Genomic DNA, 18,351 nt, shown 5'->3' with positions numbered 1-18,351 from the left:
AAGGAAAGAAAGGAAAGAAAGAAAGAAAGAAAGAAAGAAAGAAAGAAAGAAAGAAAGAAAGAAAGAAAGAAAGAAAGAAAGAGAAAGAAAAAAAGAAAAAAGAAGGAAGGAAGGAAGACAGAGAGGGAGAAAGAAAGGAAGGAAAGAAAGAGAGAGAGGAAAGAAAGAAGGAAGGAAGGAAAGAAGGAAGGAAAGAAAAGAAAGAAAAGGAAGCAAAGAAAGAGAACTGAACTATTTAACATTAGAACCATGATTCAAACATGGGGGTAACGCATGATGGCTGAGCACGGGTTTTACAGGCCTGCCCTGGAGAGGGAGCACCATGAAAAAAAATCAAATAGCTGGCATTATTCTGCAGGCCTGAGAATGCTCAGTGGGGAAGTAAAACAATGATTTGGCCACCCGCCCATAGCTTCTGACAGCCAGGGGCACCTACATCGTAATTCTTCGCAGAAAGGACCTGTAATTCACAGAGGCGTCAGCGGGGTAGCTGAGTAATTAAACTGATTCTTTGTCTTCCCTTTTGACCTTCGAAAATAAAACATCTCAGATTATAAGAGAGAAAGTGTGAGTATGAGGAGGAAACTGTCTATAGTTGATACAAGAAATAGAGCTTTATTATTTAAAGTGATCAAAACAGCCAGTAAAGGGAAAGGGAGGTGGAGGATGAGTAAGTTAAATATTCATTTGTCAGCTAGAAGTCAGTAAACGATGTCTGTGGCTGATAACTTGAGCAATCAAGAAATATGGGGGCAGGCTCTGGATGAAAGAAACAGTGAGGCCAGGCGTGGTGGCTGATGCCTGTAATCCTAGCACTTTGGGAGGCCGAAGCAGGTGGATCACCTGAGATCGGGAGTTCGAGACCAGCCTGGCCAACATGGTGCAACCCTATCTCTATTAAAAATTTAAAATTACAAAAATTAGCCAGGTGTGGTGGTGCATGCCTTTAATCCCAGCTACTCAAGAGGCTGAGGCAGGAGAATCTCTGGATCCTGGGAGGCGGAGGCTGCAGTGAGCCGAGATCACACACTGCACTCCAGCCTGGGTGACACAGGGGGACTCCATCTCAAAAAAAAAAAAAAAAAGAAAAAAGAAAAGGTGAAAGTGCTGAAAGCAGGGTGTGGGGAGAGGAAAGTGTGGGACCGGAAAATGTTGGTCTCTAGAAGGTCTTCAGTGCTGTTTAACTTTTTAAATCAGGTGATAATTAAATTATCACTTGAATAATTTTAAAATTAAAATACAAGAAATACGAAATAGAGCAAGGACTACTGAAATATTTACAGATATTCCAAGTGATATGTGCATAATAGCCTCCGAGATGGGGTGGAAGTTGGTGGGTAGAGATTGTAAAATTTAGCCATGATATTTCAATTGCTGAAGTGGAGGGATGGGTGGGTCATTATTCTAGACTCTTTCTACCTTTATATATAGTTGTACATAGTTGAAATTTCCCACAGTAAAAAGGATGTTTTTTAAAACAAACACAGTCTGTGAGGTCAGACTGGTGTGAGTTAAGTTCTAGCTGAGCCACTTAGCAATGTCGGCAATTTATTTAAACTCTCTGGGCCTGAGTTTCCTCATCACATAATGGAAATAACTGCTGTTCACCCACTTTGTGTGACCACTGACATCAGAGGGATAAAATGAGATTAGGCCTGTGAAGGGCTGACTGTGGCATAAAGTGTAGTAAGTGCTTTAAAAAATATTTTGGTTTGGTCTGTTTTGTTGCTGCTATGTGGGAGTTTTATAAAGAAGGCTTTGCCTCTAAAATGTGAATTCTGCTTCTCAGCATCTTACATTTGTTCTGTACCTCTAATACTTTCTGCCTTGTGTGTTTGCTGTTGTTTTGTGTTAGACTTCTCTCCTCAGCTGGCTTACTTAGTCTATTCTGTTAACAAACATTTATTGAGCACCTATGTGCCAGGCACTGAACTGGGAGCTAAGGAAGCAGAGATGAGAGACTATCGCTGATCCAAGGCCACACAAATCAGTGATGAAGAAAGGCAGGAAGAAATCAGAATCACATGCAGCATGACAACTGCAGAGCCTGACATACCACAGTGGGTACGGGGAGTACTAAGGATACCTAGCACAGCTTGAGCCAGGTTTTGAAGGATGGATAGAAGTTCACCGGACAAAGGAAAGTATGAGGCAGTCTGCCGTGACATGCAGAGGTAGCAGCAGGAGTCAAGGTCTGGAAGCTGGAAAGGCCTGAGTCTGTTCAGAAAAATAACTCGGTTCATGGTTGGGGAGTGAGGGAAAAATAAAACTAGACTGAAGAGCAAGGTCCAAATTGTGCCCCAGGCTACAGACTTCACAGGACAAGGGGACTTGGCAGGGTTCATTCTGGAGCACACCTTCAAATAAAACATGAGTTCCAATCTGCATCTGATTAAGTTCATTCCAGTAGAAAGGGGGAGGGTGGGAGGTTAGAAAGCAGAGAGAGAGACAGAGAGAGAAAGAGAGCACGCGAGCAATATCACAGAGGGTGTATAAGTTCATTTTCATACTGCTATGAGGAAATATCTGAGACTGGGTAATTCATAAAGAAAAGAGGTTTAATGAACTCACAGTTCCCCATGGCTGGGGAGGCCTCACAATCACGGCAGAAGGTGAAGGAGGAGCAGAGGCACACCTTACATGTGGCAGGCAAGAGACCATGTGCAGGGGAGCTTCCCTTTATAGAGCCATCAGCTCTCGTGAGACTATCTTCCTATCATGAGAATAGCATGGGAAAACCTACCCCCATGATTCAACTACCTCCCACCAGGTCCCTCCCACAACACGTGGGGATTATGGGAGCTACAATTCAAGACGAGATTTGGGTGGGGACAAGCCAAACCGTATCAGCAGGAGATGCTGGCTGTCTAAATAGAGCCCCTCAGAATCACTGTATCTAGATGTGCCTGGGGCTCAAAATTCAATTTTGTTGGGGCATCTGGAGAAAATTAAGCCCTAGAGGGCTGTCTCACAACAAACTCATCTGACATAAACACCCGGGACTGTGTTATAAATGGTAGGGGCTAAACCCGATATATGGTAGGAGTTAAACCTCTTTAGTGACCAGCACGCGTGCCTACTATCCAAAGCAAGCCCTCGTATTTCTGAGGTTGCTGGAGGTGGAAGTCTAGGTGGGTCCAGAACCAGAACTTGGAGGGACAGAGAGGCTTCCAGGGAAAGAGTAGCCTAAAGAACTTTGTCCTCAGCATGACAGAGGGCAACTTCTAGTGGCCGAGGTGATCCTGTTTGCCCAATAATGGCAAGTAAAGCCCGGCCACCAGTTCTAGCTTCTCACTGCATGCTCATCTGGCCCCTCTACAATGACATTCCTTTACACATTCCAGCCAGAGCAGAGTCTGATGAAGTCAGGGTTCATTTGCAGTACAGGCTCAGAAGTGTATTGTGGTTTCCAGAGTGAAATTCAACCTTAGCCCTCAGATGTCTCTCATTCTCCTTGGACACCCAATGGCTGTGACTGTGCTTGGGGGTGAACTGTCTCAAGAGATGGCTGGACTTCTCCATTACTTGTTGACATTTCCCCCTAAGTTCACTTTCAGATGCAATTTTTTTTTTTTTTTTGATGGAGTTTTGCTCTTGTTGCACAAGCCACAGTGCAATGGCACCATCTCGGCTCACTGCAACCTCCTCCTCCCCCACGGTGGGGAAAGGAGGCGGTGGGTTCAAGCAATTCTCCTGCCTCAGCCTCCTGAGTAGCTGGGATTACAGACATGCACCACCATGCCGGGCTAATTTTTGTATTTTTAGTAGAGAAAGAGTTTTACCATGTTGGCCAGGCTGGTCTTGAACTCCTGACCTCAGGTGATCCATCTGTCAGGGCCTCCCAAAGTGCTGGGATTACACTTTGTAATCCCCGTGAGCCACGGGCGTGAGCCACTGCACCCGGCCTCAGATGCAATCTTAACTCACTGTGCTTGGGGTTCTTAGGTTTTGTCCCTGGGTAACAACTATCAGGTTAAACCAGAAAAGAGATGATTAGGACTTGAAACAAGCTGGATAATGGAGTGGGAATGGATTTGGGCACATCTACATGGGGAATTGATGGGTTTTGACTTGGGAAATGCGGAAGAGAGAGATGTTTAAGGTGATTCTCAGGTTGGAACTGGGTAAGAACCTGGCTGTTCCGAGAGTAGGCACTGGGTCTTCCCTGCTTGGGTTCTCCATAAAGAGGCAGCACTACTGCTGGGTTCATTAATTCAACTAATACCCGCTGTGCCAGACACTGTGCTAGGGATGGAACAGCAAACAGGACCAAAAGGCAGTGCCTGACCTCAAAGAGGTTCTATTTTAGCAGAAAATACAGAGAAAATAATTTAAAAACCATAACATTGATAATACAAGCTGTGGTAAGTGTTTTAAAGAAAACTAACAAGCAGAAAGGGGCAGAGTAAAGGGAAGCACTGCTTGCAGTAAGGTGACCAGAACGAGGGAGCTATTCATGCAAAGAGGAGGGGAGGAGTGGGCCAAGTAGAGGAGTCGGCAAGTGCTATGGCCTCGAGCAGAAAAGGAACTGGTATGGTCCAGAAAGACCAAGACCCACATGGCAGGAGCCTTGGGAGCGATGGAAGAGTGACAAGCATGCAGGGCCTTGAAGGCCACTTCAGAAGATTGGGTTTTACTCTAAGTATAAGAGACAATTCTAAAGGGTTTTGTTTTGTTTTGTGTGTTGTTTTTGTTCTGAGACAGGCTTTTGCTTTCCCTCTCTCAGGCTGCAGCCTTGACCTGCTGGCCTCAACAGATCCTCCCACATCAGTCTCCCAAGTAGCTGGCACTGTGGGTACACATCACAACACCTGGATAAATTCTGTTTTTTGTTGTTGTTGTTTTGGTTTGGTTTGGTTTTTTTGAGAGCTAGGATTTTGCTATGTTGCCCAGGCTGGTCTCAAGCTCAAGCAATCCACCCACCTTGTCCTCCCAAAGTGCTGGGATTACAGGCATGAACCACCACACCTAGCCCCTCTGAAGAGTTTTAATTTAGTTTAATCAGAGTGACATGGTATGATTTTAAGAGTTTAAAAAGCCCACTCTGAAAGCAGGATGTAGAATGCATTGGAGGAGAGATCAGGGAGTTGGAAGGATATTACAATGGGATAGGACAGCATGATGGTGACTTGCACTGGGGTGATGTCAAGAGAGGTAGAGAGAAGTAAACGGATTTGAGATACATTGTGGGGGTAGAATTGACTAGACTCAGGATAAATGAGATGTGCGAGACGACAGAAAGTGAGAGATCAAGATGACCCCTTGGTTTCCGGGTAGACATTGGGGTTGTTTACTGAGATGAAGAGGATCAAGGGGCAGTGGGGAAAGGGAAGATCAGAGGGGAAATTATCTAGATTTTCTTTTTTTTTTTTTTTTTTGTCTTGATGGATTTTTGCTCTTGTGGCCCAGGCTGGAGTGCAGTGGCACGATCTCAGCTCACAGCTACCTCCGCCTCCTGGGTTCAAGCAATTATCCTGCCTCAGCCTGCCAAGTAGCTGGAATTACAGGTGCATGCCACCACACCTGGCTAATTTTTTGTTTTTTTAGTAGAGACAGGGGTTTCTCCATGTTGGCCAGGCTGGTCTTAAACAACTGACCTCAGGTGATCCACCCACCTCAGCCTCCCAAAGTGCTGGGATTCCAGGTGTGAGCCACCGTGCCTGGCCAAAATTATCTAGATTTTCATTTGGAGACATATTAAGTTTGAGATGTCTGAGAAATAGCCAAGTGAAGACCTCAAAGAGAGGGTGAGTATGCAAGTCTGGAGCTGAGCAGAAAGTTCTGAGATAGACATTTAAATGTGAAATCATTAGCACATACAATGCCATTTAAATCTATGTGGACAGATCAGACCACTTAGTGATTAAAAAAAAAGAAGCACCAAGACCCAATCCTGAAAAACTTTAACATTTAGAGGTCAGATAAGGAAGAAAAACCTGGTGAAGCAGAGAATAATGAGAAAGAATGGTCAATGAAACAGGAGGAAGCCCAGAGAGAGTGGTGTCATGGAGGCTGAGTCAGGAAAGCACATCTGTGACAAATGCAAGCGGCGGGTCGAGGTGAGTGCAGAGAAGCATCTGCCGGGTTTGGTAATGCAGTGGCCTTTTCCTTGTTATTAGGAGCAGCATCACTGGGGTGCTAGGGACTGAGAATTATTTCTCATTCCTTTATTGCTAGAAGCAAGTTATGCTGAACATCCATCCTAAACTTGAAAGTCAAAGAAATGTGGGAAGGGTTTCCAAGGGAATCTTGCATCTTGCCACTGCACCAGCTGAGTTTAATTTCCCAGGAGCCCAGTCTTACCCACCTCCTCCCCATGCCTGCAGCTCTGGCTGCCAGGATGCCAATGTCTTTAACTCCAAACAAACCATTAATTGTACCCTTGGACCCAAATGACAACCTTTTTAAAAACACTGCTTGTCTTCTCCTTTTCTTTAACACGATGATGGTCGAATCTCTCATCCACCACCACCAGCTCATTTATTTTAATAACTACATCCACAATAAAACAGGAGTAGTATTATAGAAAGGGATAAAGTCCTCACCATCATAGTACAAATGACTGGGACTTTTCAAATGACTATGGACAGGAAAAACAAAAGAAAAAATATATATATATATCTCAAGCCACTAGATGGAAGTCTTCATTCAACTGCCTGTGCATATTCAGAAAAGTAAAGCGGGATCAGTGCCAGACTGCACAAACCCATCAAATTCATTCGACATTCATTGAACAACTGCTTTGTACAAAGACAAGTAACAATGATGATAATGGCTACAATTCATGCAATACTTACTCTGTGCCAGGCAGTCTGCTGAGTCACACATACATTGAGTCTCATACACCTTGGCTCATTTCATTCTCCCAGGGGGAGGGGAGTATTATTATCTTCATTTTATGGGGGCGAAAACCAAATCTTAGAGTTACTTACTCTAAGCAACTGGCCCATGCTAGTGAATGGAGGAGCCAGGTTCCAGAATAAGAAAACACTATCATTGTCTACAAAGTGTTTATACGAAATGTGGTAAGAGAGGGATAATGTGCCACAGGGGTGGGCTGTGACTCTGATGCAGGAACCAGCCAAGGAGGGAGGAAGAGAATCCGCAAAGGCCCCACCATGCTCTCTACAGCTCAGGATGAAACGGAGGGGTCACCCCGATTGTTTTCCCTCACTCTCCCCACAACTACTGCACCACCAAGAACCGACTGTTCTATCCCCCAAATGCATCTTAAACCAGTCCACCTTTCTCCACCTATCCTATGATTACATCATTCATCAAGGCCACCATCATTAATAAGATGGGCTCCCTGGACCACTGCAAGAGCCTCCCGACTGGTCCTTTGGCATCTTCTCCTGCCTCCTCCAATCCTCCCTTCCCACAGTAGTCAGAGGTTCCGCTTAGTACACAGATCACCTCTGTACCCTGCTTAAACCTTGTTAAAGGCTTCCCAGTAAATCTCAACTCCTTTCCATTTTGTCCAAGGCCTTCCCTCTATGATCTGGTCTTGTTTACCTTTTTAACCTCATCTCCTACAATAGCTGCTGGTTTCTCGACAAACAGGACAGAGCCTGGCATAAACAGTAATTATGTGCTGAAGAAATTAAGGCAAGAATCAATGAGTAAATAAATAGAAAAGCTCCGTGGGGAAGCCGTGTTTGAAATGAGCATTATACCGGAGCAGGCTTTCTCAGACAGTGAGGGCTGGGAGGGGGGAGGTAGTGAAACAAGTTGTTCTCAATGGAGGCAGCAGGTGCAAAGGCACAGAGGGATTCCAGGTGCAGCAGGGAGGCAGCCTGAGCAGGCCTGGTGGCGGGGCCATGTGAAACCAAGGTTCATCAAGGTTGAGTATGCATCCTAAGCCCCTGGAAAGTTTGCTGGGACACAAATTGTTGGGACCCACCTCCAGAGATTCTGATAGGTCCATCTGAAACAGGGGCTGAAATGTGCATTTCTCACAAGTTCCCAGGTGATGCTGCTGCCGCTGGTCCAGGGCCCACACTGAGAACCACTGGTGCAAAGTACAGTTGGTCCTTCACATCCAGGGGTTACACATCCATGAATTCAACCAACTGTGGATCAAAATGTTTTTTTAAAAAATAGATGACTGCATTTATACTGAACATGTGGGCTTTTTTCTTGTCATTATTTTCTAAATAACACAGTAAATAACAACTATGTACATAGCATTTCCATTGTATTGGGTATCACAAGTAATCGTGAGATGATTTAAAGCATATGGAAGGATATGTGTGTAGGTTATATGCAAATACTACATCATTTTATATAAGGGACTTGAGCATCCATGGGGGACTGGTACCAAGCCCCCACAGATACCAAAGGACAACTGTACATATATATGGGTTTTCTATAAGCTGTAATTTTGGAGGGTGGGAATTATTACCTTAAAAGAAGGATATAAATCACTATTTTAAGTCATTACTAGTCCTTTGATACTTAAATGTGAATGAGTTGCAAATTCTTTATCAACCAGAAGGAGAACTCCAGGCACCAGAGGTAAGAGACAGGAGTGACTAAGAACTAGGAAAGGGAGAGAGCCTAGTTTGCCTGCTCCCCAGTGTGCCCCAGGGCCAGGCTGGAACAGAAAAGATTAGCTTTGCTAGTGGGAAATTCAATGAAAATGGCAGGGTGTGGTGGCTCACACCTGTAACCCCAGCACTCTGGGAGGCTGAGGTGGGTGGATCATTTGAGGTCAGGAGTTCGAGACCAGCCTGGCCAACATGGTGAAACCCCGTCTCTATTAAAAATACAAAAATTAGCCGAGCGCAGTGGCACATGCCTGTAATCCCAGCTACTCAGGAGGCTGAGGCACGAGAATTGCTTGAACCTGGGAGGCGGAGCTTGCAGTGAGCAGATATTGCACCACTGCACTCCAGCCTGGGCAACAAAGCGAGAAGACACTGTCTCAAAAAAAAAAGGAAGAAAGAAAAAAGAAATTCAATGAAATGAAACAAAATAAGACAGTCACACTGGAGCAAAGGGAGAGCACAGTTACTTTCTTTCTGTAGCTGGGACTTGGCTCCACCCCACGGGCTTCCCCTATCAGAGCCTTCAGCTCAGCGTGTATATATACATAAAGGAGTTTCTCAGGCTGAAGGCAGGACATCCTCAAATCCCTACCTGTGGGAGATGCTGAGAGGCTTAGGGATTCAAGTTTGAAAAACCACTCCTCAAGGCTCCATGAAACCCCTAAACTATATGCACAATGTTTATGTTGATGTGTACATTTTGGGGGAGACGAAACTCTAGAGCCACGCTGCCCAATACAGTAGCCACGGGTGGCCACCGTTCTGGACAGTGCAGACACAGAGCATTTCCGCCATCACAGGAAGCTCTCTCAGCACTCATCTAGAGCTTTCACCAGCCTTCCAAAGGTATCCATGACCACAAATTTTAAGAGCTGCTAGGCAAAGCCAGTGAAACTTCATCTCAGGAGCCAGACTCTGCCCTGGAGATATGAAAGCTCGTCTCTGTGACAGAGGCTGTGAACAAGTCTGCCTTCAAATAGTCTTTTTGTGCCAAAAACCCCACTCTGAAAACTCTTAGAACATATCCAGATTTTATACCTTATTATTTATATCCCACCACCTTGACCACTGTCCCAAAGAGAGGGACACCTTAATTCCACAAATATTTGCTGTAAGAAAGGTTCTCTGAGGACCCCCAGAGCCTCTGTGCCTAAGACAAGTCATGGTGGTGAGTGATCTTGATGCTGTCAGTGACCTTGTCTCCTTTGGTGTCTGTGATCGCTCTAGGTAGGTGAGGCAGTCTTGGAAAATGCCCGGCTCATGCTGCAGACAGAAACTATCCAGGCGGGAGCAGATGACTTTAAAGAGAGGTAATGCCTTACAGCAGAGGGGACAGTCCCTCCACATCCCTAGACTCCTGGACAGTGTGGATAATGCTGTTCTGGAGCCTGCATCATCCACCTTCTACCGCAGGGGAGGCTGGCAGGATAACAGCACCATGATTATCCGGCTCACACCCCCCCTCCTTGTAGACACAAACGAGGCCCCAAGGGCTCAAAGATTGTGCCCACTGTCAGTTGGTTTAGAGCAGGGTTCTCAAACTCTGGAATGCTCAGAATCACCCAGGGGCCATATAGAAAACAAATTGCTAGGTCCCACCCTATTGAGTTTCTGATTTAATGGGTCTGGAGAGGGGCCCCAAATTTATATTCCTAGCAAGTTCCCAGGGATGCTGATCCTGCTGGTCCTGGGACCCAAATACCTTGAGAACTACTAGTTTAGAGTAATGGTTCTCAATCCTGGCTGCATATCAGAATTACCCGGGTGTGTAAAAACGTCAGTGCAGTGCACAAGCTCTAGACTAATCAAATCAGAGTCCCCAGGGGTGGGGTCCAGGCTTCAGCAGTTTTAGAGCTCACCAGATGACTTAATGTGCATCCAGGCTTGAGAACCATGCTCCGCTACACCTCCCACTCAGTCCCTGAAGGCATCTGGATTGGCAGCCACCGTCCTGCAGATGGACACTTTTAACATGGGTGCTTTGGGTCCCCAGCCTGGTGCTTAGCAGGTTGTCAGGAATGTTTGTTAAAGGATCCTTGGTTGAAAAGGAGGACCACCAGGATAGTGATGAAGATCTGGATCCCCTAACCTGGATCTGAACTCCTGAGTTTTCCCTGGAGCTCTATGCTTCAACACTCCCATGAGGCTGGTAGTCTATGAAGCCAGGTTATCAGAAGTTGGCTGCAATTGCCTTCATTTTAATAAATCAATGTATGACGATTGCACTAACAGTGCCCTCAAATCTATTGAAACAGTGACTTGTACCATTCATTGTCTAATCATCACATAATTGGCCTGTTGGTAACATTTATAATCCGATTCTTTTCCTTTCGGGATACCCAGTTATGCTGATTAAGTTCCTTTACCTGCAGATATGAAAATGAGCTGCCATTTCGAAAGGCGGCAGAAGAGGAAATTAACTCTCTGTATAAAGTTATTGATGAAGCTAATTTGACTAAAATGGACCTGGAGAGTCAAATAGAAAGTCTGAAAGAAGAACTTGGCTCTCTATCAAGAAACTATGAAGAGGTAGGAGGGGGCTGGGGTTGCTGGGTTGGCCACAAGACCAGAAGTACACATCTGTCTGCCTGTGCTTCAGAACAAGGCCGCAGTAGCTCATCTCTGACTCTCCACATTGCGTGCCCAGGACTGCAGGGAACATGCCTGTAAAATACTTTCAGATCCTTCTAGTGCGTCAGATTACCCCAGCAGTCTCAAACTCAAATAGCTTCAGGAACCAGTGTGGTGCAGAAACAGGGGAAGGCAGCCGGTCTTGGCACTAGCAAATGAAGGAACTTGGGTTAAATTAGAGGGAGCAACCCCTCCTCAATATATTCTACGTCAGGTTCTTTTTTTTTTTAACACTGTATTATACAAACAAAATAACTCTGAGGGTAGATCCAAGCTGTGGCTGACATCTACTCATTAACAAAATTGGGTCAGATCATTGAGTGACAGAACTGAAGAGGACCTCCAACAGTTATGGGGTCTAGTTCCCTGCAAGACTTCAGTGATTCCAAACCACCTCACACATATTATTGTCTGATCCGAGATTTAGGCTGCGTCAAGTTGGAAGAGTCAAAATCCACTTAACAATGCTCACATTGGGAAGTTCTTTCTTGAGTCCAACTTAAGCTAACCAGCAACTGCAAGCCCATTTCTTCTTGTTCTTAGCTCAGTGATTTAAGGCTACTCTCCAACAGTAACCCTTTAGAGATGCCAAAGTTATCTTTTAAGTCTCTTTCTACCTTGTCTGACTTTATGCCTAAATTTGCTTTGCTGTTGTTGCTTACTTTGTTTTTGTTTGTTTATTTATTTTTATTTCTGCTTTGGGCCTGGGCTTGGGGAGACTAACCTAAGAAATGCATCCTTGGTGCTAGGCATGGTGGCTCAAGCCTGTAATCCCAGCACTTTGAGAGGCCAAGACAGGCAGATCACTTGAGCCCAGGAGTTCAAGACCAGCCTGGGCAACATGGTGAAACCCTGTATCCACTAAAAACACAAAAATTAGCCGAGCGTGGTGGTGTGTGCTGTGCCTGTAGTCTCAGCTACTCAGGAGGCTGAGGTAGGAGGATTGTTTGAGCCCAAGAGGTGGAGGCTGCAATGAGCTGAGATCATGTCACTGCACTCCAACCTGGGTGACAGAGTGAGACCCTGTCAAAAGAAAGAGAGAGAGAGAGAGAAGAAGAAGAAATACAGAGAGAGAAAGAGAAAGAAAGAGAAGAAAGAGAAAAAGAGGGAGGGAGGGAGAGAGGGAGAGAGAAAGGAAAAGAGAAAAAAAGAAAAGAAAGAAAGAGAGAGAGAGAGAAAGAAAAAGAAAGAAAGAAAGAAAGAAAGAAAGAAAGAAAGAAAGAAAAAGAAAGGAAGGAAGGAAGGAAGGAAGGAAGGAAGGAAGGAAGGAAGGAAGGAAGGAAGGAAGGAAGGGAGGAAGGGAGGAAGGAAGGAAGGAAGAAAGAAAGAAAGAAATGCATCCTTGGGAAAAGAGAAATTACACTTACGCTGGGAAGAAGGTCAGGGACTTTTCCAGTCTCTGTGAAGCCTGTGTCTGGCAGTTGTGGAATGACCAGAGAATTGCCCACAGAGCTGGTTTTCGCTGGCTAGAGTTCTATGCCATTTATCTCCCCCTGTAACTACCTAAGATGTATCTTGTCGTTTTCAGGATGTGAAGGTGCTGCACAAACAGTTGGCAGGGTGTGAGCTGGAACACATGGATGTTCCCATTGGCACTGGTCTGGACGACATCCTTGAGATGATCAGAATTCAGTGGGAGAGAGATGTTGAAAAGAATCGGGTGGAGGCAGGAGCCCTGCTCCAAGCTAAGGTGAGACGCAAGACCAGCATCCTCCACTCTGCCCTGCGCAGAAGGAGGCCACGCTGAGCTGAAAACTGGTCAACGTGCAGAAGAAGAAATAACAATGGTTTAGTAACAAGTTCAACCGCATTAGAAACAGGAGAAACGAAAATTAAAATAATAGCTTTTTGTTTACCTATCTAAAAGTAGAAAATGTTTAAAATGGTAATAACGCTGGCAAGCATGTGGAGAAGTAGTTTCTCTACTGTATTACTGAAGAGCACAAACTAGCACACTGCCTTTGAATAAGAAATGTAGTAATATGTACCAGGAGGAGTGTTAAAATGCCCCTAGCTACCAACTGAATAATCTGAATACAATCCCAAAAGAATAATTGAGGCCGGGCGCGGTGGCTCACGCCTGTAATCCTAGCACGTTGGGAAGCCGAGGCAGGTGGATCACGAGGTCAGGAGATTGAGACCATCCTGGCTAACATGGTGAAACCCTGTCTCTACTAAAAATATAAAAAATTAGCTGGGTGTGGTGGTGGGCACCTGTAGTCCCAGCTACTCGGGAGGCTGAGGCAGGAGAATGGCGTGAACCTGGGAGGCGGAGCTTGCAGTGAGCGAGACTGGGCCACTGCATTCCAGCCTGGGCAACAGAGTGAGCTCTGTCTCAAAAAAAAAAAAAAAAAAAAAAGGAATAATTGAAAAAACAAATCATCTATGTCCAAATATACTCACTGAAGCATTATAAGAGTGAAAAAACATACACATGTACTAGTAGAAGAAAGTGTAAGCCACAACCTACCTGTGTGCTGTAAAATATCAGGCAGTTATTAGAATTAATGCTTATGAAGCATTTATAAAATAGGAACATGTTCATAATATAAGGTAAAATGAGGAGAAAATGAGAGTACAGAATGGTATATGCCAGAAGCCAAAAAATATTTTCTGTGAAGGACCAGACAGTAAATATTTCGGGCTTCATGGGTCAGATGGTCTCTGTTGCAACTCCTCAGCTCTGCCACTGCAGTGTGAAAGCAGCTGTACCCAATAGGTAGCAAATGAGCATAACTATGTTCCAATAAAACTTTATTTACAAAAATAATAGGTGAGATGGATTTGGCCTGTGGGCTGCAGTTTGCCACTTCCTGGTATATACAGTAGGGTAAAGCATTCAAACAAAGAAACTAGGCATTGGGAAAAAAATTTTAGAAAGAAAAGACTAAAATGGGATTATCAGTAGTTGCCTCTGAGTGATGGATCAGTCTGACACTTTGAGTTGTTGTCTCTTTTTTGTTTTTGAGTATTTCTCAAGTTTTTGCTAAATAGTATACATTATATTCATGGAAGAAAAACAACTTTTATTAAACCTCATAAATAATACAGAAATTAACCAGAAAATAGGATGCATAGGGTTTGTTCTTCCCTTCTCCATCTCCCACCTGTTTCTGACTTTGTAATCTTGAGACAGAGGATGAAAAGTGAAGAGGAAGGAAAATGTGAAAAAGTAGAGAAAATAAGGTAGATGTCTGAGTGAAGGCAAAGGCTATTTCTGAGCTCTTGGTTACCATTTAGTAGTTCTTGATCCTGGCTATGCAGCAGAATTATTTCAGAGCATTTTCAAAACTTGCTATCCCAGACCAATTAAATCAGAAGGAGGAGAGGGACTTTGTGATTTTTAAAGCCCTCTGAATGATTCTAATATGCAGCCAGATTTGAGAACCATAAGAATTATAAAAAACTATGAAAAGAAAAATAGGAGAGCCTTTTCTTTCCTTTCTCCCACCATACTCCCTCTATCCTCCAAGTATCAACAGGAACCTTTCCAGCAGGGTCTTCATCAATTCTGGAACCCCCAAATGTTCTCCAGCCTGGAAAACATCCTTTCACTCACCCATTTCTCCAACTCCTACCCCATCTCAGTAGCTTCCTTTCTTTCTAACCACCAATCCTTGAGCCACGTCACTACAAACACTATTTAGGGCAAATAGTGCCTAGTTATTCAAAAAACGACTTCCCCTCACCCCACCCAACCTGATGAGAAGTGGAGCAACACAGAGGTAAAGTGAAGCCATAGATTTGACTTTGGTCCATTGCCTTTTTTAACAGACTCTTGACTGATAACAGATAATTAATGGTCCTAGAGACCATCTGATCCCATTCCCTAATTTTAGGGGTGAGGAAACTGCGACCAAGAGAGTACAGGTGACTTCCCGAGATCACACAGCTGGTTGAGAGCTCCATAGTTCAGCTCTCCTGTTCTTGGTCCAGGGACCTTTTCTCTGCATTGGGCTGCATCGTTTCTCCCCTGGCTCTGCTCCCAAAGCGAAACCTCAGAGGCCTAGCAGTTTGCAAACTCGCTTCTGTGCCAGTCCTCCCGGGATGTGCACCACACTGTGGTGACTGTTTCTTTGGGAAAGGACAGACCATTATAATTATCAGAAATAAATCCTTCATAGTTTGAAAAAGAAAAAAAAAAAGGTCATTATTATCTCCTCCTCACCCCTTGGAGAATCATCACTAGCCCAACAGTAACTGAAACATTAATTGCGAACAGATTCATTAGTGTTTTTTTAATAGAGTAATCTGAAAGCTACGTCTCAGAGAAAACAGACAGTATTTGTTTTAGCTTGGCCAATGCTGCCTGGGCCTCTTGCAGAGAGGCAGAGCTCAGAAAATATTTGCAGAATGAGTGAATTCCTCTGATCATCAACAGAGATCTGAACTGACAGCCAGAATTCCTCCAATAAATAGTTTTGTCAGTTGCAGTTGTGCCCTCGGGGGCTGACATTTGCCCATCCTGAGCATCTCTTGTCGGTTTCTTGGCGGCAAAGCATAAATGTGAAATGGCTTAACACACACAGCTTTCAAAAGCTTTTGTAAAGAAAATGCAGGCATGCATTTCATTAGACCAGAGAGGCTGAAAATTAATTAACATGATTAATTTATATCTTAGTTTAGATTCCTTCAGAAGCAGATCCCGAAACAAATATTGGAGTTAAGGTAGTTTACTTAGAAGTTGGACAGTTAAAAACCAACAAAATACCAGTAGAGGAGAAGCAAAGAAGGGAACCAACAAAGAATGCATAATCAAACCAGTTACCACTGTGGGACACTGACGTGTAAACCAAGAAGAATTGTGAGAAATGGTATAGAATACGGGAGAGGGGAAAGGCGAGGGAGCTGAGATATTAATACCATCTCCCAACAGTCTTCTGCCATCTGCTATCAGAGTGGCCTTCCAAAGGCTTCAGAGAAACTCTCAGGAAAAAAGATGCCAAATCTGGCAGGGAGAACAGGAGAGCACTAAACTGTGAAAGCCTAAGGGATAAAGGCGGTACCATCAGCATCTGCTAGAACTTATCTGCCAATTCTGTTTATTTTTTCAGTCATTAAAAGCTTAATAAAATAGAGACATAAAAAAACTTATTAAGGGGTTCTGGCTAAGGTCAGTTCAGTAATCATATTCTTTCCAGCCATGGTGTTATGAATGTCAGGAACCTCATGGTCCAGTTTTTGGAGCTTCTGAAGTTGTATGATTCAGTGATGACAGAATCAGATTGGTCCAGAGAATTTCTGGAGGGTCTCAAAGTCTGGCTCTTCTTTGTCTATTTGCTGTGGTTACCTAATGCAGGGTATTCAGGGATGCTTCAGGAACCTCAGACAACATACCATACCACACTCCAGACCTCCTAGTCATGTAAAATAAAACAACTTTTTTTTTAAGTTGGGCACTGTGGCATGTGCCTGTAGTCCTAGCTATTCTAGAGGCTGAGGCAGGAGGATTGCTTGAGGCCAAGAGTTCAAAGGAGAAGTACACTATGATCATGCCTATGAGTAGCCACTGTACTTCAGCCTGGGCAACATGGTGAGACCCCATCTCTTTTTTAAAAAATCCTTTTTGTCCCCTATACTCTCACAAAATGCTTCTGACACCAGATATGTAGGTTTGTTCCACACCAAGCAGCTCTCCAAACACTAACTGGGTGTCCTATAATTCAATTCAATCCTGACACTACCTGCCTGGAGTTAGCATCAGATCCCACAGGGTAAGGGCTGTCCCATAAGATGGCCCTCACTTCAGATGACAAGTCTGGCCTTCCCATACTACTGATGAACTGCTATAAATTAGGGGTTCCCACGACCTCCCCTGCAGAGGGATAAGTAGATAGTTTGCTAGAACAGGGCCCAGAACTCAGGGAAGCACCTTACATATTTTTGCCAGCTTATGATAAAGGATACAGTTCAGGAGCAGTCAAACGGAAGAGATGCTTAAGGCAATGTATATGAGAAGGGGCACAGAGCCCCCAACTCCAGTTTTTTGACTCTATTATAATAACACTTGGCTTAAAATGCAAGCATGTCATACAGCTATACAAAAATATTTTTCTTTTATCCTTATTCTATAAGCTTGTTTTCTATTTTTAAGAGGGTTTTTTTTAACCTTTTAAACTTTTTTTTGTTAAAAACTGAGACACATACATACACATTAGCCTAGACCTACACAGGGTCAGGATCGTCAATATCACTATCTTCCACCTCCACATCTTGTCCCACTGAAAGGTCTTCAGGGGCAGTAACATGCATGGAGCTTTCAGCTCCTGTAACAACAACGCCTTCTTCTGGAATTCCTCCTGAAGGACCTGCCTGAGGCTGTTTTACAGTTAACTACTTTAATTTTTTAATAAGTAGGAGTATGCTAATGATAAAAAGTATAGATATAGTCAATACATAAACCAGTAACATTTACTATTATTGCCAAGTGTGATGCACTGCACATAATTGTATGTGCTAGACTTTTATATGACTGGCAGTGCAATAGGTTTGTTTACACTGCATCACCACAAGGTCTCACAAAGCTGCAGTCAAGGTACCCACCAGGGCTGTGTTCTCATCTTCAGAGTTTATTCGGGTTCTTGGCACAATTCAATCCCTTGCAGATGTCGGATTGAGGTCCTCAACTCCTAGAGGCCAGTCCTCCTCAGAGGCCATTTGCAACATGGCTGTTTGCTCCTTCCGGGCCAAAAGAAAAGCATTACCATTTTAAGCCTTTAATCTGAAAAAGTCTGGCCCACTCAGACACTCCTCTTTTGATTAGCTCAAATTTAACTGATTTGGAACCATAATTACGTGTCAAAACCCCTTCATCCTTGTCATCTAACATAATTTAATCATTGCGTATAACACCAGAGAGCAGAGATCGTGGAGGCCATCTTAGAATTCTGCCTGCCACACCGGGCCCCTGAGTGTTGAGCAGAGAACTAAAACTGTGCCCCTCCCCACACCCCCGCCATCTCACCTCCTCTGCCAGGCAAACAGCTCTGCCCTCAGTCCACCTCCTCTAGGGGAGCACAGGTCCCATCTTTCTTGTCCAATTTCTCAGCCGGGGCACTGAGACGTCTTTGTTCCCTCACCCTAAGCCTGGTCTGAACTCTGCCTCCTGCAATGCAAGCTCTGTTTTGCCTTCTTAGCCTTCTTCCTGAGATGCTCCTTCCATTCCATTTCT

General features: G+C 44.3%; 1 protein-coding gene across 1 annotated transcript in view; it reads left to right on the top strand.

Moving 5' to 3' along the window:
* Positions 1-18,351, top strand: part of BFSP2 (beaded filament structural protein 2, phakinin) — a 65,344-nt gene that overhangs the window by 27,789 nt on the left and 19,204 nt on the right. The window contains exons 2-4 of the mRNA XM_011958205.1: positions 9,777-9,859; positions 10,922-11,078; positions 12,709-12,870. Of these exons, the coding sequence (XP_011813595.1) occupies positions 9,777-9,859; positions 10,922-11,078; positions 12,709-12,870 (402 nt within the window). The remainder of the gene's footprint in view (positions 1-9,776; positions 9,860-10,921; positions 11,079-12,708; positions 12,871-18,351) is intronic.

The sequence above is a fragment of the Colobus angolensis genome, unplaced genomic scaffold, assembly GCF_000951035.1.
Source record: "Colobus angolensis palliatus isolate OR3802 unplaced genomic scaffold, Cang.pa_1.0 Scaffold46, whole genome shotgun sequence".
Taxonomy (NCBI): Eukaryota; Metazoa; Chordata; class Mammalia; order Primates; family Cercopithecidae; genus Colobus; species Colobus angolensis.
This window is presented reverse-complemented; position numbering and strand designations above follow the sequence as displayed.